The sequence below is a fragment of the Thyridium curvatum genome, assembly GCF_004353045.1.
Source record: "Thyridium curvatum strain D216 chromosome Unknown NODE_44_length_342116_cov_83.455874, whole genome shotgun sequence".
NCBI lineage: Eukaryota > Fungi > Ascomycota > Sordariomycetes > Thyridiales > Thyridiaceae > Thyridium > Thyridium curvatum.
The window spans coordinates 40,483-62,229 of record NW_022156799.1 but is presented as its reverse complement, the minus strand read 5'-3'; the positions used below and the strand labels follow the sequence as shown (position 1 = coordinate 62,229).

The 21,747-nt window shown below is 57.7% G+C and overlaps 7 protein-coding genes across 7 annotated transcripts; 3 read left to right on the top strand and 4 right to left on the bottom strand.

Annotated features, from left to right (window-relative positions):
- Positions 1–73: 73 nt before the first annotated feature.
- Positions 74–5,239, bottom strand: E0L32_007275 (uncharacterized protein; the record flags this gene model as incomplete). The annotated part of the gene is made up of 10 exons (XM_031142001.1): positions 74–1,113; positions 1,177–2,460; positions 2,520–2,610; positions 2,709–2,990; positions 3,058–3,147; positions 3,223–3,576; positions 3,626–3,797; positions 4,168–4,243; positions 4,429–5,037; positions 5,104–5,239. The coding sequence occupies 10 exons, from the start codon at positions 5,237–5,239 to the stop codon at positions 74–76; spliced, it is 4,134 nt and encodes a 1,377-aa protein (XP_030993683.1).
- Positions 5,240–6,230: 991 nt separating this feature from the next.
- Positions 6,231–9,423, top strand: E0L32_007274 (uncharacterized protein; the record flags this gene model as incomplete). The annotated part of the gene is made up of 2 exons (XM_031142000.1): positions 6,231–8,446; positions 8,520–9,423. The coding sequence occupies 2 exons, from the start codon at positions 6,231–6,233 to the stop codon at positions 9,421–9,423; spliced, it is 3,120 nt and encodes a 1,039-aa protein (XP_030993682.1).
- A 349-nt stretch (positions 9,424–9,772) lies between these two features.
- E0L32_007273 (uncharacterized protein) lies at positions 9,773–11,632 on the bottom strand (the record flags this gene model as incomplete). Its single annotated transcript, XM_031141998.1, has 1 exon — positions 9,773–11,632. One exon carries the CDS (start codon positions 11,630–11,632, stop codon positions 9,773–9,775), a length of 1,860 nt encoding a protein of 619 aa, XP_030993681.1.
- Positions 11,633–12,574: 942 nt separating this feature from the next.
- Positions 12,575–13,472, bottom strand: E0L32_007272 (uncharacterized protein; the record flags this gene model as incomplete). The annotated part of the gene is made up of 2 exons (XM_031141997.1): positions 12,575–12,830; positions 12,898–13,472. 2 exons carry the CDS (start codon positions 13,470–13,472, stop codon positions 12,575–12,577), a joined length of 831 nt encoding a protein of 276 aa, XP_030993680.1.
- Positions 13,473–14,428: 956 nt separating this feature from the next.
- E0L32_007271 (uncharacterized protein) lies at positions 14,429–16,435 on the top strand (the record flags this gene model as incomplete). Its single annotated transcript, XM_031141996.1, has 1 exon — positions 14,429–16,435. One exon carries the CDS (start codon positions 14,429–14,431, stop codon positions 16,433–16,435), a length of 2,007 nt encoding a protein of 668 aa, XP_030993679.1.
- A 736-nt stretch (positions 16,436–17,171) lies between these two features.
- Positions 17,172–18,881, top strand: E0L32_007270 (uncharacterized protein; the record flags this gene model as incomplete). Its single annotated transcript, XM_031141995.1, has 1 exon — positions 17,172–18,881. The coding sequence occupies one exon, from the start codon at positions 17,172–17,174 to the stop codon at positions 18,879–18,881; it is 1,710 nt and encodes a 569-aa protein (XP_030993678.1).
- A 102-nt stretch (positions 18,882–18,983) lies between these two features.
- E0L32_007269 (uncharacterized protein) lies at positions 18,984–21,500 on the bottom strand (the record flags this gene model as incomplete). The annotated part of the gene is made up of 5 exons (XM_031141994.1): positions 18,984–20,571; positions 20,640–20,835; positions 20,892–21,098; positions 21,168–21,357; positions 21,420–21,500. The coding sequence occupies 5 exons, from the start codon at positions 21,498–21,500 to the stop codon at positions 18,984–18,986; spliced, it is 2,262 nt and encodes a 753-aa protein (XP_030993677.1).
- Between the last annotated feature and the right edge of the window lie 247 nt (positions 21,501–21,747).

The following is a 21,747-nucleotide window of genomic DNA, read 5'->3' as shown; positions in this document are numbered from 1 at the left end:
TTCGATGTAACTCTTTCCGCCCAACTCTTCCCATTCCATATTAATAAACACTTGTACCCTTCGAGAAAGACCACTAGCCTTCAAAGTGGAATCGTCGGGCCTCGAGCTGGCCGAGTCCATCTCTCGGAGCGACGTATCGTCTCCGATAAGTGTTCGTGAAATCCTGTAGGAGCACTCGAACCTGCCTCAGGTTGCTCATATCCTGGCCAGACAAGCGCTCCTTAATCTTCGTCATGAGCCGATTTGCTTCATCGGCAGTGATAGTTCCTGCAGGAAGCATCTGAATAGTTTGGCCCACCCACTCCGTAGTCTGGGTAGGCAGAAGCTCAAACATGCCTAGCAGAACACCACTACCGTCCGCGAAGCAGTCCCGCGGGAATGTAATCATCATCCCGGCCATCACTTGCTTGACAAGGGCTCCGCCCTGGGCGAGCAGGAGCTGTTTGACGATCTGCTGCATCTGTGGAGCCAGCTCGCTCGAGTAGTACCAAGACTGCGCAGGGTTGGGTCCTCCATAGGTCAGGAGGTCGCGCAGGTAGTGCAAGACTGCAGAGAGCGGCTCCCGCTGCTCCAAGGCTAGAGCCGAGATTGCTGCTTGCAGCAAGGGCGACAAGAGCGCAGATGGGATCAATCTCTGGGGGAAGTATAGGAGAGCATCCACAAGCAGACGGAAGAAGTCCTCGATAACATCGGGAAGCTCGGCGGGGGGGAGGTCGCTCATCACCCGCAGGACATTGGTTGCCTGCGACTCGAAGAAGACGTAGATCGAATCGGTGATGTGATCATCGACATGTTCGCGATCCTCGGAAAATTCCCGGAGGATAGCACCCGTCACCCACAGGAAGCAGCCCTGCTTGGACACAGCGAATCCGTGCGCTAATTTGTTGGCCATGTCGGCGAGGAAAGGAGTCATGGCCGTCCTATAAGAGATGACCATGAAGCGCCAGCACCTGCAAACCCTCTCGCAGATCGGAGTAAAGGTGATGAAGTTCTCGAGAACAGTGGAAAGAATGGGGAACACCTCCTGCCAGTACTTGACGGCCGGATTGTCCTCATTCTTCGAGACATAGGGCACCACAATCTGGACGAAGGTGGTGATAAGCTGTATGTGATCTAACAGAATCAGACAAGGTTAGCATCTCGCCCTCGTGTCCAGCCACCATGGAAAATACATACCGGCTACGGCCAATTTACCCTCATCGTCGCTTGCCTTGTTGGCCTTGTCCATGAGCCTTGCGATGAGCGGGTCGCAGTACAGCTTGAGCAGCTTGTAGGTGTCCTCGGTCTTCTGCGCGGCGACGACGTTGGCGACGCCTTCAGTCATTTCCTCCTGGCTCAGCTCTGGAAGCTTGTCCAGCACCTGATCGTAGAACGTCTGCAATTGAAGGACCTGCTCGCTCAAGAGCTGCTTGCAGTCTGTGCAGAAAAACTTGATGGCTTGAGCAGCGGCCCGAATAATTTCCTTGGAGTCGGTCTCAAAGGAGGACACGATATAAGTGAACTGTGGCTGCAGGAACTCTGGATGCGCCGAGGTCCACTCAGTGTACCGACCAAAGACCATGATCGCGGCAAACCTGAGCTTCTCGTGAGAAGGGATCTGGACGAGCAGGGGCATGAGCTGGGGCAGGACGATGCTCTCTTCCTTCTCAACCATGCGGCCCATTGCACGCATAGCAAACAAGGGGGCCTCGAGCTCTTGCCAGTGAGGCACAGATGTTGCAGTCGCCTGGCCGCCGTACTTCTGCATCCAGACCTTGATAGCCTCGAGCACCTTGGTCAAGCATTCTGTAACGCCCATGACTTCGCACGAGTCTTTCAAGGTGTCGCCCATGTGATGACGGAACTCGCGGAATTTCTCCTCCTGTTCGCGGTCACCGTCGAAAAGATCAAGCTCGTTGCCGCTCTCTGATTTGGGATACTGGAGGTGACTAAGAAGGATGTCGACCAGTTTCGAGTACACATCATTGAGCTCCAATCGCGCCTGGATATACCGGTCCAACACCAGATACTGCTTCAGTTCGTACCAGAACCCAAACGTGTACTCGATGACGTCCCGGTCACTATCCCTGGCTGCGCACTCCAACAGCGCGTCTACCAAGGGCCTGAAGTGTTGAGGCTCCCGCGCGATGATGACAACCCAAGAATCGCCAGCATCTGCAAACAGCCTGGTGAAAGCCTTGAACGCCTCAGTGTCCTCCTCCTCGACAGCCTTTTGAATATGAGGTCTCAATTCGATGATCCGGGGCAGCAGCACTTGAATCGTTTCGAGGTTATCGTCGACATCCCGGGTCTCCCTGCAAATGGCGCCCAGGCACTCCGCCGCTGCCTGCAAAGAAGAGTCGTTCCCGATGGCGTTGATCACTATGTTGAGGAGAGGCGAGCCGACAATGGTGCTCACGGGGACTTCGCGCAGCCATGACGTGATGCACTCCATCAGTTGGGGGTTTTGCGCCGCAGAAGCTGTTTGAGATGGGTATTAGCAATGCGCGCCGGGAGAAATACAGCAACTGCCTACTTACGTGAAGATTGAGCGTATTGGATAAGGAGCTGAACGACCTGCTCAGCGTTGTCGGCCAGGAGCTCTGTTGTTCGTTGGGCTAGCTCTTCTTCCTGTCATGACCGGATTAGACTATGATTCCTTCCTTGATGCGACCCAACGGAATGTCGTCAAGATTAGAGGCGAGATCGATGTTTCGCGTTCCACGTACAGTCAAGGTGATTTTTCGTCCCTCAGTCACTTCTTCGGGAAGTACTCGTAGAAAGTCGAGAATGCATGCATGGCTCTCGACGTCGTTACCGAGCGAGGACACCACAGTCGGCAGGACATCCTTCCATGATCGCATCTGGATCGCAAGTATCGCAAGGCACACGCATAGCTGGACACGGACCGGCTTGGGACCTGGTGCGTACTTCTTGAGGAGGACAAGTATTTGGCTTCTGAGAGCGGGAAGGTCGTTCTCCGAGATCTGGGTGGTCAAGTCAAAGGTGATCTGTCTTCGCATTAGATGACGCTCAAAAGCTCTGTAGGCGGTCTCGTCGGGTGGTATTGGACAGTACCTTGCCCTTGAGGGTCGTCGCAGCGAAAAGCGCGACATCGGCTTCCGCAGAAGACTGCAGGATCGATATCGTGACAGTCCAGGCATCATTCTAGACATCTTGTTTAGTTTCGTTCTCATTCCAGGAAGGGATGAAAGGGGAGAAGGAATGCGCTCGTCTACTGACCGATTTCTGAAACTTGCCCAAAAAGTCCATGGCAGCCTTTTTCTTGCTGGCATCGCCTCCCCGCATCGTGATCATGGCCGTCAGGATGTTCTGAGGCGTGAAACCCTCCTGGGACCCGTTTGTAGCCATGGCGAGTAGGCCAAACGAGTATGCAGGTCGCTCGAGTCCAGAGAGGGAGAGGTGCGAGGTCTCGCGAGGCCTGATGGGTAGAGGTCGCAACCTATGAAGACATATGACGAGGGGTAAACCCGCGGTATCGGCCGGCGCCTCGTCTGTCCCTCGGCGACAATGAATATCGGGACGTCGGTATTTTATCAAGAGGAAAGCGGCAGGGTCAGGTGGCGAGTCCTGGGCCTGTAGAAAGAGCGATGAAGGTTGGCTGCCGGGTGTTGGCAAGACTGACAGTCTGTGGAGAAGGAAGTTTGAGGTTTGGCGGGATCGACAGACACAGCCAAGTAAAGAAAATAAAACGTCTAGTGGTGAAGTGAAGCTGGGGGAGTAACGCGGTAACAACGAACAGGGTTTCCTCAGGTCCTGGTGCGGTGTAAATCGCGGGTGGCTTTTCCCCTTTCCGCCTAGCACAGAGCACAGATTTTGATGTCGGGGCGAAGCCTCGACCACTGAACAGGAAGAGCACTCAGGCAGGCGGGGTACCTGTAAATCACTGCTAGACTTGGTGGGCCACCAAGTAACGCATCAGGCTAGGTACCTAACTTAGGTACCTAATACGTTAGTGATGAGGGGTTATTTCAAGAGACCTCCCCGGGGCACTGGTGAAAACTAATACGGGCACGGCTTTTTATTTCAAGGCCTGCCGGCCGTTGAGGTGACGGCGCAGGCTGCCGAACAATGAGGAACAAAGAGCTAACTACCTACCTAGGTAGTCGGGTGAAGAGTGGAATCAAAGACATAGTAACACTGCAGGCCAACAGCTCGGTTTCTTACCAGACTGCTGCTGGTGACCCATTGGTAGAGAGCATGTGTGCTGCCTGAACAATAGTCATTGTTTTATTCCAGTCAACTACACGTCATAGTATGGGGTATATCTATAAGCCAGCTTCTACCTATGGTATTGCTCAATCACATGCCATGTTTGCCGACTCAAATATCCATCTCGCCGGTATCGCGACGAGCCATTGATGCCATATTCTAATACTCCAGGAGATGGATTTACTCAATCTAGATGAATTGGCGCCTTGATCTCACCATTTCCCAAGACTAGTCCGTCCAGGGCCTGGTCAAGAGCGTTGACAGGAATGGAATAGCCAGAGGCTGGGTCGAGCAGTTGTTCAGCGAGAGCAAGGCCGTATAGCTTGACCGGAGGAGCCTCTTCGGGCTCCAAGGCTGCAATCTTGAACATGTACCGCTCGATAAAATAGTCGTAAAAGCCTCTTCCATGGCCACATCGCCTGATGAGCCCGGTGCCTGGCTCGATGTCAAAGGCTACCCCGGGCATCAGGATGAGGTCCAGGATGGACTTTTCCGAATGCTGGGCGTCTGGCCCTCCCAGGATGCGTTGCCGGCGGTCCACGGTCGCCGGGTCGATGCTGGGGATGCCCCAGCGGTCCCTTTTCAGAGACTCATAATCCACGAGGTCCTTCAGGAGCACCATGTCCATGACCCGCGACGGCGTGTCAGGGCTGTGCGGAGGGGCTTTGTGGAGATATGGTACATAGACCTGTTTGCCCGACTGCAGGGCGTGGCGCACTATTGCGTCTGTCTGTATCTCTGCGGCCGGCATGGACAGAAAGACGCTCACACGCTGAGCCTCGAGGTATGGTTTGAACCTCAGTAATGTCTTGTAGACTGTAGTGCCTGTGCTCGAGGAGGGGTCTTAGAGCCGAATCGGGGATTATTCTTTCTTCAAGGGTTCAACCATACTTTGACTCGAGATTTCCTCACTAGAGAGGCCCGCGAGTTTCTGTTTCATCATAGAGCGAAGCTGTGCCTTGGCTGCTGCCAAGGCCGGCGTATTTCTCATGATGTCTGGCGGGCCGTCGGCCTCGTCTGAAGTCATGAAGCTCGATGGATCCGTGAGATCGGTAGAGGCTCGTTCCTGGTTTATAGGCCTGAAGGTAGCCTTGAGACAAACATGCGACTATTCCTCAGCCGAGGGTCATCCGATGATGCTTGATACTGACAATGGTGGATATGATGTTCCAAACCACGAAAACGAAGCATCAAGGATGGATGCCGATTTCGCAGATCTCACTCTCGATGAAGCCTCTCAATCTGCGTCTTACCAACAGAGTGCCCAGGCTTGAGAGGGGTCACGCCTAGCGGCATCGCTAAGGCGGCTCTAGTGGGCGGGCCATCCCCCCTCGAGCCAGCGCCGCACCCAGGGCCTCGTAGCGGTGCCCTCCTGTAGGCCCGGCCTGACACATCGCTGCGCAGGGATTGGAGCATCGTGGTGCCCGCCCTTCCCGCCTGCGGATCATGACTCTCTAGCGTCATGCGAGAACGTGCACCGAGACAAGATGGTCCAGCTTTTCATGGCATTCCTCACTCCACCAACTGTCCCCTCTCCTCCAAAACAAATGCCCTACTACAGCTGTCCTGATACCTGACCAGTCTCTCCTGTGGCCGGCCGGCACTCATGCACCTCTGATCTCGTTTCCGGCTACAGCCGTTTGCAGCAAGCAAGTCGTGCATTCGTTCACCGTGCGGTGCCGGTAGCTTCGTCATATATCACGCGGATCGATTGAGCGGCCTAGCACGGGGCGCATCCATCAATTGTATCTCGTCCCGGGTTCTTTGCATGTCAGATCACTCAACTGACCCATCACAAGCTCCGTGGACGTATCGCGCCCAGTCTGTGGCGTCCCCAAGCCCTTGCCTCGCAGCTCCATATTCGCCCAAGCCCCGACAGGGCAGACGCCGTGACCGCCTCCCGTCCCCCGCGGTTATCGCTCTCCATGGACAGCATATAAGGTCAAGAGTGTGCGGCAGGATTGTTTCCACACACCTCTCGCCCTCCTGAAGAGAACCAAGGGCCTCCAACCTCCCTTATGACTTCTCCTTCCGGCGCCGGCACTTCGAATGACAGCCCTTCTCAACACCAACACCAACACCAACACCAAGAGTCCTTCCCCCTGCACAGTCTAGCGCCGATAGCTGCCTCATCACGCAGGACGCGCCCCACGTCCAACTCGGCCTCCACCTCCCCTCCCGAGCCCACACCTGTTACGACACCCGATGCATATATACCGCTTGCGCCGCTCCATCCGCAAGCAGAATCACAGGAGGGCCGGTCCTCCTCCCATGGCAGCTCGCCAGACTTCGGGGAGGACAACGCTGACGATTCTTGTCCGCCGAGCCCCCGCTCCCCGACGAATCTGCCCATGAACCAGTCGGCGCCCTTCCTGCGCTCCTCCGCCAGCTTCAGGAAACCTTCCTATGGAGCCATATCTCTGAGCGACGTCTCTTCGAGCGCCGCCTCCATCGCCGAGAGCGAGGAGGCCGGGCCCTCCTCCGCCGTCAGCGATGCCGGCTTCGCCTTCGAGCATCCTTACCGGGATGCCTCGGACAGACGGCGGTCAGACGCCTACTTGCCCGCATCAGGCTTGAGCTCTATGAGGCGCTCAGCCAGGCAGTCCGAAGACCTCGGCTCGTCGACTGTGCTTGGTGGACTAGAAGGGCGATTCGGCATCACGGAGGGTGCGCTCCCGAGCGCCAACGTCGACGATGACAAGGACAGTGGCGAGGACGAGAGCGATGGAGGCAGCAATATCTTCGACGAAGACAACCCCCCCGACAATTCGCCATATCCCCAGGTCAGGGCCTCCGTGGCCCCTTCAGACAACACGACATTGTCAATCAACACTCCTCGTATGTGGGTGTTATCGACCCTGTTCTCCATGCTCGGCTCGTCAACCAATCTTTTCTTCTCTCTTCGATACCCCAGTGTTGCTATCACGCCCGTCATAGCACTGCTGCTCGTTCACCCGTTGGGCCTGGCATGGGATTATTTCCTGAAGCGAGACAACGATCCGCAGGAAGAGTTCGTGGATGGAGTTAGGGCGTCAGTCGGAGCTCTAGAGTCGCCTACATCCGATGCAGATATTTTGCACTATCACAAGAGGACTACATGGGATCGCATAAGACTGTGGCTTGCCCAAGGACGCTGGAACGAAAAGGAGCATACGTGTGTCTATGTTAGCAGCAACATCTCGTTTGGCTTTGCCTTTGCCACCGATGTGATCGTCGAACAAACCATGTTCTACAAGCAAGATGCGCCCATTACCTACCAGCTCTTGCTGATCTTGTCGACGCAGATCCTTGGCTACACATTTGCCGGCCTTACCAGGCGCTTCCTGGTAAGGCCGAGTGGCATGATCTGGCCTTCGACTCTCATGTCCGCAGCCATGTTTACGACTCTGCACAAGGAGGAGAACAAACCGGCGAATGGGTGGAGGATCAGCCGGTGGAACTTCTTCTATATCGTCTTCGTGTCGGCCTTTGCCTTTTATTTCCTCCCTGGGCTCTTGTTCCCGGCTCTCAGCTATTTCAACGTTATCACTTGGTTTGCGCCAAAGAACGTTGTGATTTCCAACCTGTTCGGGGTAACGTCAGGTCTCGGTCTGTTCCCAATGACGTTCGACTGGGCTCAGATCGCTTATATCGGCTCGCCGCTTCTGACCCCTTTCTGGGCCGCCATGAACGTTGTCGGCGGCCTCGTGCTTGTGATGTGGATCATGGCGCCCATTGCATACTACAGCAATTGGCTGTACTCCTCATACATGCCGATCCTGTCGGCAGCCGTGTTTGACAACACGGGCCACGTTTACGACGTCAGCAAGATCTTGACTGAGGACTTTGTCTTTGATCGCGAAGCATATCAGAGCTATAGCCGAGTTTTCCTTCCTATCACTTACGTCCTGAGCTATGGCGTCCAGTTCGCTGGATTGGCGTCCTTGCTGACGCACACCATCTGCTGGCACGGCAAGGATATTCTGACACAGTGGAGAGCTTCGCTCAAAGAGGCGAAGGATGACTCAAAAGCTGCATATCAGCCCCTCGATGGAGGACAGGGCGGCGTATACCCCACGTCTAGCAACGGCAACTCGCATGAGAGCCTGGACAGGTCTACCTCGGGAACTGATAACCTGATGGGCAAGGAGGATGTCCACAATCGCCTGATGAGGAGATACAAAGATGCGCCCATGGTTTGGTACCTGCTCACCTTCATATCAATGACTGCCATCGGCATTTTTGTGGTCGAGTAGTAAGTTCGCCTACCGCCTTGTTGAGCATGGCTGTTCGGGCACAGGAAAGGCACACGATACTAACCGGCACAGCTATCCTATCCACCTCCCCTGGTACGGTCTTCTACTTGCACTCGGCATCTGCACTATTCTCTTCATCCCCATCGGCATCATCATGGCCGTGACGAACCAGCACAGCAGCATATACTTGATCTGTCAGTTGGTCTGCGGCGCCGTGTTCCCCGGTCGCCCGGTTGCCAATATGGTCTTCGTCACGTACGGCTATATCTCTTCGGCCCAGGGCATCAAGTTCGCGGCGGATCTCAAGTTGGGCCACTACATGAAGATCCCTCCGCGGATACTGTTCGCGGTGCAGATGGTAGCGACCATTGTCTCGTCCCTCACCCAGATTGGCGTCCTCAACTGGATGTTCCACAATGTGCCCCGCCTGTGCACGCCCGAGGCGATTAACGGTTTCACCTGTCCCATAGCTAGGGTGCACTTCAACGGTTCGATCCTCTGGGGTGTCGTCGGCCCGGCCGAGTTCTTCGGTCCCGGGGCCACATATAGGCCCCTCGTCTGGTGTTTCCTGATCGGAGCCGTTGCCCCGATCCCGCTCTGGCTCTACGGCCGGAACAAGAGGAGCAGTATCGTCCGCAAGATCAACCTGCCGGTGCTGCTGGGCTCCCTCGGCTGGATCCCGCCGGCGACGGGGCTCAACTTCTCGGTCTGGGCGGTCGTGTGTTATATCTTCAACTACCTGATCAAGAACCGGGCGGCAGGCTGGTGGGCAAAGTACACCATGACGCTGAGCGCGGCACTCGACTCGGCCCTGGCATGCGGCATCGTAGTCGTCTTTTTTACGTTTATATACCCCGGGTGGATGGACGGCTTCAAGTGGTGGGGGACCGAGGTCTACAAGCAAGGGTGCGACTGGACTGCCTGCTCTTTCAAGACAGTGCCTGAGGGCGGGCGCTTTGGTCCTAGCACTTGGTGAAGGAATGGCTGGAGAGAGAGCATAGATGGCACTTATTGCATTGCATCATTTAGGATATCATAGGTTCAGTAGAGTAAGCGCTGTCTTCAAATCTCTTCGAGTTCGATTGTCTTTTATTACGTGGCCTGCCTTCTCACGCTGAATCCAATAACAGCTGTTATAGGTGCTGGTAGCCATATATCCCATTTCCCACAGGCTTATATGATTGTTTAATCCTGACTCCCTGTTTGTTTCTATCCAGCCAGACGAATCGTAGTTCTTTTATGACACGTATACTTTTTCATATTACAAGGTTTCTTCATGAACCGCTTTCGGGTTCGCAAGATCATTGCTCCCCTCCCGGTATCCCTCACGGCTCCCAGATCAGGACAATGACCGAGTCCTCGCCAGCCGGCTGCTCGTCGGTATGGAACGTGTCGCCGTACCACCGGTCGTCGAGGTCGTACGCGCTGCTGGCCCCGCGCCTCTTGACGTAGGCCTGCCACACCTCGCCCCCGGCGCCGATCCGCGAGTCGAGCAGCCGCCACGTCCGCTTGGGCCCCCGCCACGCCACGACCTTGATCTCGCCGGCGCGCCGGTCGCCGTCGTCGTCGACGATGACGAGCCTCTTGTCCACGGCCGGCGCGCCGCGCGGCTGCGTCGACGTCTGCGTGACCATCTTGTGGTGGTCCTTGGCGCTGGCGTCCTTGCCCTTGCCCTTGGCGGCAGCCACAGAGGTGGCGGCATCCGCGGCCTCCTTCTGCTTCTGCTGCTGCTGCTGCTGCTGCTGCTTCTGCTTCTTGCGCAGGGGCACGGCCTCGACGCCGTCCGGGTAGTGCGACAGCGTGAAGCCGTTGACGAGGACCCAGCCGTCGGCGAAGCGGAAGCGCTGCAGGAAGCAGTCCTCGCCGCAGGCCGAGGCGACCTGGTGCCCGCGCCCGGCCTCGAAGCGGTGCCAGTTGCGGTAGTGGTGCAGCGCGAGGGCGGGCACGCCGCTGCCGTACCCCTCGTTGCTGATGCCGTCGGCGTGGTAGAGCTCGTCGTCCGAGGGCGCGTAGAGGCTCGGCAGGACGTGCAAGTCCGTCCTGGTGCGGCGCGAGACGCAGCGGTAGAGCTCCTCGTCCCACTGCTCTGTGCCGGCCTCCCCTCTCGTCCCGTGCGAGGAGGACGAAGGCGGCGTCGGCGAGAGCGTGCTACTCCTGTAATCATCATCGTCCTCGTCATTGCTGCTGCCGCTGCTGCTGCCGCCCCCGACCAGGCAGCGCAGGCCCGCGACGCGCTCGGCCATGGGCGGGGTGAGGAAGACGGCGCCGCCGCCGTAGGTCAGCGTGGTGTTGCGCTCGACGACCCAGTCCGACTGCCGGTCCGAAGGGGCGCCGATGTAGTACTCCTCGGCCGGGCTGAACTTGGACAGCTTGCGCAGGAGGCGGTCCATGCTGGGGAAGAAGACGTCGTCGTCGACGATGGCGAGGTACTTGGCCTGCCGCCCGCCGGCGCCGGCGCCGTCGTGCCTCCGGAGGAGCTGCTCGACCAGCTGCCCGTACCGCGCCGGGTTGTCGGCTCCGGCCTCGGCCGGGATGACGGTGGCATCGATGGCGCCGGCCTGCAGGAGCTCGGTGATGCGCGCCAGCTGCGCGTTGGTTGCCTGGTGGAGGGCGAGCACGAGGCCGGCGCCGTTGGATCTGCCGTGGCCGTCGGTGAGCCACCGCTCCCAGTCGTGGATGAGGGTGTTGTTCTGGTAGGTCAATCGCGTGTAGGTAGTGCTCACTCCAAACAGCAGGCCGGATGCGTCGACCTGGTCGGGAGTAGCGCTCCTGCCGACAGAAAGCTTCATCCCCTGGTCCGCCTGGAGAGTGACAGCGTAGTCATCGAGGTTCACCCTCCTCAAGCCGTGGGGCATGAAGCTGGAGGACACCTCCGTCATGGACAGCCTCTTTGACGCCCCGTACGTCGTCTGTATCCGCCGGGCAAACCATGAGACGTCCCTTGTCAGGCCATGTGTGCGACTTAGGTACTTTAGATATGTGACTTCCTCAGTCCTTCCGATACTTTTGTTCTTCCAGTCGTACCAGGGGTTTGTCGTCCCTTCGGTATCCTGGTAGATGGATGGCCTCTGCGGTGGCCGGTGATTGAGTCTGAGTTGGAAGAGAAGCAGAGAGGCTATGAACAGACAGACAATGATCTGGATCGTCTTCACCTGCCCGAATGGCAGGACCCGCGTCGCGTACATCTCGCTTGAGGAAAGGGAAAGAAAAGGTAGGGTAGAGTAGTCCAAAGCTATAGAAACAGGCCAATTAAACGAGTGACTGAGGAATGGATATCTCAAGGAGGATGGCGAAGCATGGCTCAGAGCGCGATAATTTCCAGGCTTTGTTGCCGAGAAGACCAAGAGCTCAAGGTCGCTTGGCTTAGCCTTCAATGCTCAAAGCGTACATTGAGACAGCAGGATCAGACTGCTTCGCGCCTATGGCAACGGCATTAGATCTACTGAGTAGACTTTTGTCGAAGAAGAAAAGAAAGAGGATTATGGAGTCGAGTCGCTCAGTCGGAGGGGATAATGCCCAGATTCATGGCATCCCTTGCCCGCAACCAGTACCACTAGGTATCTCCGGCCCATCCAACCTCATCTCCCTCTGAACGCACGCGGCCGTAATGCCAAGCTACTCCGTATGTGTGCATACTAGGCCGTTTATGATAGTGGCCATTCTCGAAGAGTGGCACTTGTCATGATAGGATGGAGACCATTCGTGGGGTGCCATCCTGTTCCAAGAATCAGGCTGAATTAGGCCAGAGGCGCGGAAGCAATCTCAGGAGTGTGCTCTGGGGAATGTCTGGGGTGAGATATGATTTGTTGAGACTCAGAGATGTCAAGCTCGATGCGGCTGGCAGACCAGGGGTCGCCCGGCATGAGATGCAGGAAAGACAGGGGTCAAATCAGGGATCCCTGATTGATGAGGGGCCGGGTTGCGGACCAAATGAACCGTTGTAAACTGTTTTAACTGCTTGTAGCTGCCCATTAATTTCACACCTTTTGCCTCCCTCGACCACTAAATTCCGAACATTCCGGCGCTGTCGCTCATAGACACTACATGTATGGTTGCAATTGCCAGTAGGAAAGCTCGGCCAGCTCGTGATCGGTGCCAATATCGATTTCAAGCTGTTCGTGACCCATTTAGTCTTGCGACAATTTGTTGATATCCCTCGACTGGCTACCCTGTCGGAAGGCAAAGCCTTCTCTCTCACACTTTCTTATGTGCGGCATACTGTTGGGAGTGGATTGACCACGGACGATGGAATTGCTTGATACATAGCTCGCGGGCTGGTTGGCCTGGACAGCTGTGTTGACACGCTCAAACCTGTCGTAGAGGTCGACAATGATCTCATCCAAGTCCTGGTCATATTCGACGATTCTGGTATCGAGCAGCTCCCTTGGCAAGTGTCAGCATGAAAGTGGCGAGCAGTCGTGAACAAGAACCCTTGGCAAGACTGCCTTACCTCATGTGGCCCTCGACATACGCAAACTCGAATCTGTTGGACCTATACCTGTCGGGCAGGCCGCTGTTGTGGATGAGAGCCAAGATGCCAGCGATGACAGTCTGGACAACAGCAATGATGGTTATCGCGGTGCCGTCGTCGAGTTTGACAGTCCCCAAGGCCGTCAACACCGCGCCTAGAATGACTTGCACAATCATCATAGTCCCCCGGCAAATGCTGATGGAGTGAAATAGGACGCGATACTTGGTCCGTTGACTCACGACGTCTCTGTACAGACCAGACGGAAGCCCCTTGGGAGGGAAACACCACGAGGTAGGATGGATAGGGGCCTGGTGCTCCAGGTCCTCGATTGCCCCGATGGCATGTGCGACTCGAGCCCATTCATCTGGACTCAGGAAGCGCTTGTGCGCGTCTCTGTGCGGCGAGGGAGATGGGACCGAAGGTGCAGCATCAGGGATCGAGGGACTTGGTTGCGGTGGCTCGCGTGTGCTGTCGCCTTGCAGACCAAGGTCAAGCTGCGGCAGGGTCAGGAATGGAGAGGTCCTGGATCTGGACACTCTGTCGGCGGTAGCCATCTTCGACAGGGGTTTTTTCAGGGGGTTGATGGGAGGAGCAGCATCAGCACGGATGCGATTCTGGCTCGGGGGTTGTCGTCGCCGTGGTCAAGGGCAATCGATGTCGTACTCCAGCTGTCTCAAGCATCTCGAGATGGCCTTGCTTGGGGAAAGAGGAGGAGGGTGCCTGCCCAAGATATCGAAGGCACGGCCACAGATGCACTCTCTAGATCTCGTGCCGTTGGGCATGGTCGGTGAGGAGGCAAGCACGAGGCACACGATGAGGTTGCACCTTCCGCAAACGGTACCATTCAGAATCGAGATCCCATTGTCACCTGCGCCCTCACCCATTTGCCCGGCTACTGAGGGAGGCTCGACTTGTTGGTGTATCTTGGTCTTGCAAAGACGTCATATGCGTGGTTTGTACGAGATTGTGCTGGTATATTCGTGAGCAATGTGATGTCTTGGATATTACCTCGGATCAACCAGAAAATCAGTGGCCTAAAGAAGAGCATACACAGTGCAGATCTGCTCATGAGACTGACGTCTGAGGAGATACAAAGATAGAGGGCACCAAGGCATCGACCGCATCTCCCTGGTCTACCTAGGTGATTTGGGCATATACCTTAAGCACCTTATGATGTAGTCTCGACTCCAGTCGTCTCCTACTTACAAAGTCGCAGGGAACTCTCAGGGCTCTCCCCTCATAGTGGGGGATGGAGCCCACCAGGCCCGCGGGTGCTCGCCGCTGCAGGGATTGGCCAATCACCACCAAATCCATATGACTCCAAATTCTTAGCGGCCCTGTTCTCGCCATAGAAAAAAAAAAAATCCATGTGAAGCTTTCGGCGAACGCTCTTGGCTCGCAATTCTACATGCGCCTGTTCCTCCGCCCGACCCTCGTCATCTCGCCTCTGAGGCACGCCTGCCTGTCGTCTGTTCGTCGCTGCTATTTCCATCCGCCCTCCCGCAGCATCATGACCGACGCCCAGGACATCTCGGCGCTACCTGCCCCGGGCCAAGCCATCGTTCACGATGGGAAGCGTTACACCACCATCAAGGAGGGGCTTGCTCACATCTTGGTGCCCGAAGGTCCCAAGGCCAAAGACGATACTCAAAAGAAGGCGAAAAGCGAGGATGATGCTGGCCAGCAGGTCTTCTACAATCCGATCCAACAGTTCAACCGCGACCTGAGCGTCCTCGCCATCAGGGCGCATGCGGCCGAGGCGTTGGCCAGGCGAGGCAAGAAGCTCCCTCGGCACAGTGGGAAGAAGAGGAAGCGCCAGGATATCAAAGAAGAAGCGGAGGAAGAGAGTGTCAGGAAGTTGGAGAAGCTATCCGTGCCCGAGGCTAGCCAGGATGCTCCGGCGCAAGCCGCTCGAGGCGCAACAGTGGAGTTGAAGCAAGGAGATGAGGCTATCACAGTCGGTCAAGCAGCCGCCGAGGCTGATGCCGGTGCAGAAGCAGCCCCTTCAGAAGGAAACACCGGTATCACTGCACCAAGAGGGCCGAAACTGAGAATACTGGACGCCTTGTCTGCGACAGGACTGAGAGCGTTGCGCTACGCACACGAACTTCCTTTCAACACTTTGGTCACAGCAAACGATCTGCTGACGGTGGCTACCGAATCTATCAAGCTCAACGTCAAGCACAATCGACTCGAGGACAAGATCACGGTGTCCAAGGGTGATGCTCTTGCGCACATGTACACCCTCATAGCCAAAGAGCTCAACAGAAATCACGAGGGATCCGGGAAGAGCGAAAAATACGACGTCATTGACCTCGATCCCTACGGTTCCGCCGCTGCATTCTTTGACGCCGCCCTTCAGTCAGTGAGGGATGATGGCGGCCTCCTTTGCGTTACTTGCACCGACGCTGGCGTGTGGGCGTCTCAAGGGTATCCAGAAAAGACCTTTGCCCTGTATGGAGGCATACCTATGAAAGGCAGTCATTCTCACGAGGCTGGTCTCCGGATCATCCTTCAGGGCATCATGTCCTCAGCTGCTCGCTACGGTCTCGTCATCGAGCCACTCTTGTCGCTGTCTATCGACTTCTACTGCCGCGTCTTCGTTCGTGTCAGGAGGTCCCCAGCCGGTGTCAAGTTCCAGGCAGGCAAGACAATGTTTGTCTACAACTGTGACTCGGGTTGCGGCGCTTGGTCAACACAGATGCTCCTGAGGAACAGAACGCAGCAGAACAAGAGTGGCAATGGCGTGTTCTACAAGCACAGCTTCGCCATGGCTCCCACAGCAGAGCCCAAATGCGAGCACTGTGGCATGAAGACGCATCTCTCCGGGCCAATGTACGCGGGACCCATTCACTCCCCCGAGTTCATTCGGAGCGTCCTGGATCTGCTACCCGAAGTGTCTAAAGATACCTACCGTACTACGGAGCGTATTCGGGGCATGTTGCAGACAGCTCTAGAAGAGATTATGGAACTGCCAAGTGCTCTTGAAGAGTCAAAGGATGAGACGGAGGTGGGTACGGACAAGGTGAAGGCAGAAGTCAAGGTCGAGAAATCCAAGGAAGATGAGCTCGCGGCATTGGACCCATGCCCGCTGTTTTTCCTGCCCACGCAGCTCGCAAGAGTGATGCATTGCCAAACGCCAGGCGATGACATGATGCGGGGTGCTCTGCGCCGTCTGGGCTATGAAGCAAGGAGGAGTCACTGCAAGGGCGGCAGCATCAAGACAAACGCACCATGGTCTGTAATCTGGGAAATCATGAGGGAGTGGGTTCGACAGAAGGCGCCAGTCAAGGAGGAGAACATCAAACCAGGCACCGCGGCCTATACCCTCCTTGGTCTGGGCAAGTCATCACAGAACCAGGCAGAGGAGAAGAATGGTGTGGCGGAGGACAAGCCAAAGCTGGAAGTCGTCTTTGATGAGAAGCTCGGGCGCGAGCCGAACAAGGAGAAATTGGTCCGATACCAAGCCAACCCTCGCGAGAACTGGGGTCCGATGGCCAGGGCCAGGGGCAAGTGATAACGATCATCCGCAGAGAAGGGACAATACTGAGAGATGTAGGAGGATGTATGATACCCGGCCTTCCTTCGAGGCAAACACAATTGAAACGAGATCTCAAGCAAGGGGTTCGGCCCCGCCAGGATGTGCCGCCTTTTTTGTACTACACTCTATGTGTGACAATTTCTCTCATCCCATGTGAGTCTTCCATCTACGTAGCGAGATGGAACCATACCCCGCAAGGATGGCGGCATTCATATTGCGGGGGTGCTATCTCAAGGGCAGACACTGCTTGAGACTGGATGAAGCAGACTGCCCATGGAGAAGAGTTGACCGCCCCGGTCAAGCTCGGCTCCGCTTGCTCGAGGTGATGGGCGCGGTTTAGCTCCGGGAGCCACCGGGGCTGGGGCTCTGACTCAAAAAAGGGCTACCACCTAAACTAGACAACGTCTTCTGCTTCTCAGTCGACATTACTAAGATATCCTCCACCGCCATTGCTGACATCGAGAGCAAGAAGGATTCGCAAATGCACAGGCTGCATATGCTTGGGTGTACGCCGGCCCATGGGTCCTCCTCGTCTCTCACCATAGCTTGCGTTACCGTCCATCTACATGCCAACGCCCCGCCCTCTTTCTACTAATTATTATTATTAATATTCTCCGTCTCACCTCGGAAGAGCTTGGCCTGTTCCATCTGCTCATATCTCTCTCATCTGGCGGTTCTGTGAGTTTCATTATTGGCATTCTGCAACAGTACGATGGCGTCAGCAGGACCAATAAATCCCGCTCTTATTCAAGAGCATGTGCAGGTGCGCCAGCTGCACTTCATAGAGCACATCGACAGCGAGCTGTCGTTCCGAGACCAGGATAAGAGCGGTGGCAATGCAATCGTTAAAGTGCGGGAGGAACAAATCATTTTTATCACCAAGTCCGGGGACGGACACATCCTCGTCGCCCTGCATGACGACCCGGAGAACCGGGACAGGCCGTTTGAGCTATCCGGAGTAAGCTCCCCGGAGCTACCCCAGCCCGTCGTGGATGCACACCTCCTGCGGGATCTGCCCGAGGGGCTGAAGGGATCTGCGAACCACAGACTTCATGTCATCATCTCGACGCGGTCGGGGGTCGGGCTCGCCCAGAGCTTCTACGATGGTGTGGTCGAGCCACTGCTCGCAAGCCTCGGACTCAAACCTCGGACTCACAGCGACAACGACCTCTTGGCAACATCAGCACAGGACGACAGCCTGGCGGCGGCCGATGGCTGCACCTACAATCTCGTCGTCACGCAGAGCTCCCGGACGATCAAGGACTTCGCGCGGGACCTGTGGAGGCGCATCCCGGAAGTCCCGGCCGGGCAGCGGCACACGATCCTGCTGCTCTCCGGCGACGGCGGCGTCGTGGACCTCCTGAACGGCAGCCGCGAGCCACCCATGCCGGGTACCGTGCAGCACCACCACCACCACCCGACCATCGCCATCGCGCCCCTCGGCACGGGCAACGCCCTCTTCCACTCCCTGCACAAGCCGCACTACTCATCCGGCGACGGTTCGAAGCCGCCGCCGCCGTCGCACTTCGCGCTGGCCCTGCGCACGCTGCTCCGCGGCGCCGCCCGGCCCCTGCCCACCTTCAAGGCCGCCTTCTCCCCCGGCGCCCGGCTCATCACGTACGCCCCGCCGGGAGCGGCGACGGCCGACGGCAACGGCACGGCGTCGACGACCACCACCAATGGGGACAGCAATGCGTCCGACAACAAGCTCGAGGAGCACGCCGACGCGGTCGACCACCTGTACGGCGCCATCGTCGCCTCGTACGGCTTCCACGCGCAGCTCATCTGGGAGAGCGACACGCCCGACTACCGCCGCCACGGCGACAAGCGCTTCGCCATGGTCGCCGGCGAGCTGCTCAAGTCGTCGCACCAGTACCGCGCCGAGGTCGAGGTCGTTCTAGCGTCGTCGTCGGGAGGCGACGGTGGCGGCGGCGGCGGCGGCAAGAAGACGGCCGTGTTGCTGGACGGGTCTGGCGGCACGACGACGACAACAGCAAGCAATGAAGCGGCAGCTAACCATCACGATGATGGCGACAGAGGCGACGGCCGGGGCCGGTTCACGTACGTGCTCGCGACGATGGTGTCGAACCTGGAAAAGACGTTCACCATCTCGCCGGCGAGCAGGCCGCTGGACGGCCGGCTGCGGCTCGTGCACTTTGGCGGCGCGGACGGCCGGCAGACCATGGAGATCATGAAGGCCGCGTACCAGGAGGGCCGGCACGTGGGCATGGCCTGGTCCGGGGGCGGCGAGAAGCGGGCCGTCGGGTACGACGAGGTGGACGAGGTCAAGATCACGGTCGGGGAGAGCGACGCGCGGTGGAGGAAGGTGTGCGTGGACGGGGTCGTCGTCGAGGTCCCCGAGGGCGGGTGGATGAGCTTGAGCAAAGTGGCACGGCCGAGCTACCGGGTTCTGGTGGCTTGAAGTGAGGGGGGGACATGGGAAGAAGGCTAGGTGGATAGACTATATAGAGCAATAGTACGGACGACATTTAGATGTCTAGCTTGTGTTTTTTTTTTCTTCCGATTAATCCTTCAGTAGCTTCTTCACCTTCTTCTCCATCGACGTCTCAAAGTCCTGCACGCCGCCCCCGAGCAGATGCAGTTTACCGTTCCTGAGGCTATACACCGTCCTCCTCCTCGAGACGCCAGCTCCGCCCGCGCCGGCATCGTCCTCGTCGGCGTCCTCGTCGTCCTCGAGGACATTCTCGTCGTCCACGATGCCCTCGACGACCCCCCGGACGAACCACCTGTCGTGGCTGACCAGCACGACCGCGCCGTCCCAGCTCGCGAGCGCCGACCTCAGCGCGCCGACGGTCTCGTAGTCGAGATGCGTCGTGACCTCGTCGAGCACGAGGCACTGCGGCCGCCGCCACAGGATGCGCGCCAGCTCGCAGCGCGCCAGCTGCCCGCCCGACAGCCTCGCGAGCGGCACGTCCGACGCGGTCCGGCCCGCGAGGCCCAGCGACGCCAGCAGCGCCCGCACGTCGCCCTCGCCGAGCAGCTCGGCGTCGACCTCGCGCATCAGCAGCGACAGCGCCGTGAGGCCCGGGTCCGCCCGGCCCGTGGCCAGCAGCGCCGGCACGGCGTGCTGCGAGTAGTAGCCCAGGCGCAGGCGCGGGTGGTGCTGCACCGCCCCTCCGCCCCCGGGGCCGCGCGTGGGCTGCGTCTCGCCGACGAGCAGGCGCACGAGGGTCGACTTGCCGGCGCCGTTGAGGCCGAGGATGCCGACGCGGTCGCCCATGGCGACGGACAGGTCGACACCGCGCAGCACGTCGACCTGCGTGCGCGGGTAGCGGAAGACGGCGCCCTCGACGCTGATGAGGGCGCCCGGGAAGCGCAGGTCGGGCGGGTCGGGCAGGGCGATGGCGACGGCGCGCTCCTCGGGCGGGACCTCGAGCTCGGCGCGCGCCGTCAGGTGGAAGCCCGCCAGGTCGCGGTTGAGCTTGAAGCGGTGGCCCTTTTCGTTGGTCTGCAGGCCCCAGCGGTCGTCGAGCTTCTTCTGGCGCGACTTGGCCTGCCGGATGCGGTTCTCGTCGTTGTTCTTCTTGCCCTCGCGCATGTTGCGCGAGATTGTCTCCTGGATGTGGGCGCGCTGCTTGTCCTGCGCCTCCTTGACCTTGGTCAGGTGCTGCTTCTTCTCTGCCGCGGCGGCCTCGTAGGATGGAAGGTCGCCGTGGTAGTAGGTCAGGGACTTCTCCTTGAGAATGAGCAGGTCGGTGCACAGAGAGATGAAGTCGCGGTCGTGGGAGACGAGGATGAGCGTAGGCGCATCAGGCAGGTCTTCGAGAGACCGGAGGTAACGCTCCAGCCATATGATGCCCATGAGGTCTAGGAAATTGGTAGGCTCGTCCAGGATGAGGATGTCAGTCTCAGAGAGGAGGACGGTGGCCAGAGATGTGCGCATCTGCCAGCCACCCGAGAGACTAGAGACGGTCTTGTTCATGTAGGCTTCGCTGAAACCGAGACCTGCGAGAATCTTCTTGGCTCGCGACTCTGTCTCGGCCAGGCGCGATGGCTCAACCTGGAGCTGGAGTTCTGCGAGCATGTCCACTGCCTCCTGGGTCTCCTTCTCGAGAGTCTCGGCAGAAATGTCCTCATCCTTCTCAGCAAAACTGGCACGGGTGGTCAGCGCCATAACGCGGGTTTAAGGGCCCAATGCTCGACGGAGCCAGAAACTTACCGATTGTTCTCTACAGCCAGCGTCTTTTCAAACGCTGTCAGGGCTTTCTTAGCCTGCAGCCCCCTGTCGCCGCTTCGTAGGCGATAGTTCTTGTCGAGAATGAAGTGCTGCTTTTCCAGTCTGTCATGCTGGACTTGGCGCAATGCTCGCAGGGCTCCCAAGGAGTCTGCGGTGTTGCCGATTCCCTTTGCAAGGACTGCGTAGCGTAATGTCAGTCTCGTGGTCCTGGCTTTACAACAACCAGAAACATACTGTCTATTTCCCGTTGGAGTTCGTCTTTGGCTGTAGCTTTTCCGATAACTTGCTCCAGGACGGTGACCCCCTGGGTAGAGTCTTGAGCAATCTCTGAAGCGCCCACTTCATCGGTGACGTCTTCGGTGCTCGTTTGCTGGAGAATAGAAATGCGTGTTTCCTCGGGTATGCCCGGTATCAGCTTATCTGATATTGCCCTGAGGAGAGCTGCGTCAAAGGAAAGACATGATCAGTATGGTATTCAGCGAACAGGATTGCCCGGATTCGGCTCCTTACTCGACTTCCCAGTGCCATTCCTGCCAACCAGTGCATATCTCTGGCCTGCCTTGAGTCGGAGATTTGCATCGACAAGAATCTCGTTGCCATCAGCCTTGGCCTTGGACTTGGCCTTCCCTTTGGGCTTCGCAGTTGTCCCCTGCTGCTGATCACCTGAAACGACGGTGATGTTGAGACCATCGATGTTCAGCTAAGGCAAGGTTGTTTATTAGTACAGGTGAAGCAATCGCCGGAGACGCACCACCGCATTACTTCTCTCTCATCTGCATTGGCGATGTGAAATCGCGTTTGTTTGCAGGAGACCACAATGGTAGCTGCCGAGTCGGCGGCCATCACCAGTCGGGGAATAGAATGTAGGTACAAGTAGGATGGGCGCTTGACTTCTGTCACCGAACCGGGGCCGGGGCAATCAAGAGTCTGCTTCTTTGTGACGAGAATATCGTGCGTATGACAGCCTCTCAACCGAGGCCATAGAGCTCATCTTAAAGGAGTCAAAATCTCTGCCACGACAACGAGCAACGCGTAGTTCGATTCTCGCCACCGTTGAAACAGACAGTCCAGCTCCAGCAAGTGATTGATG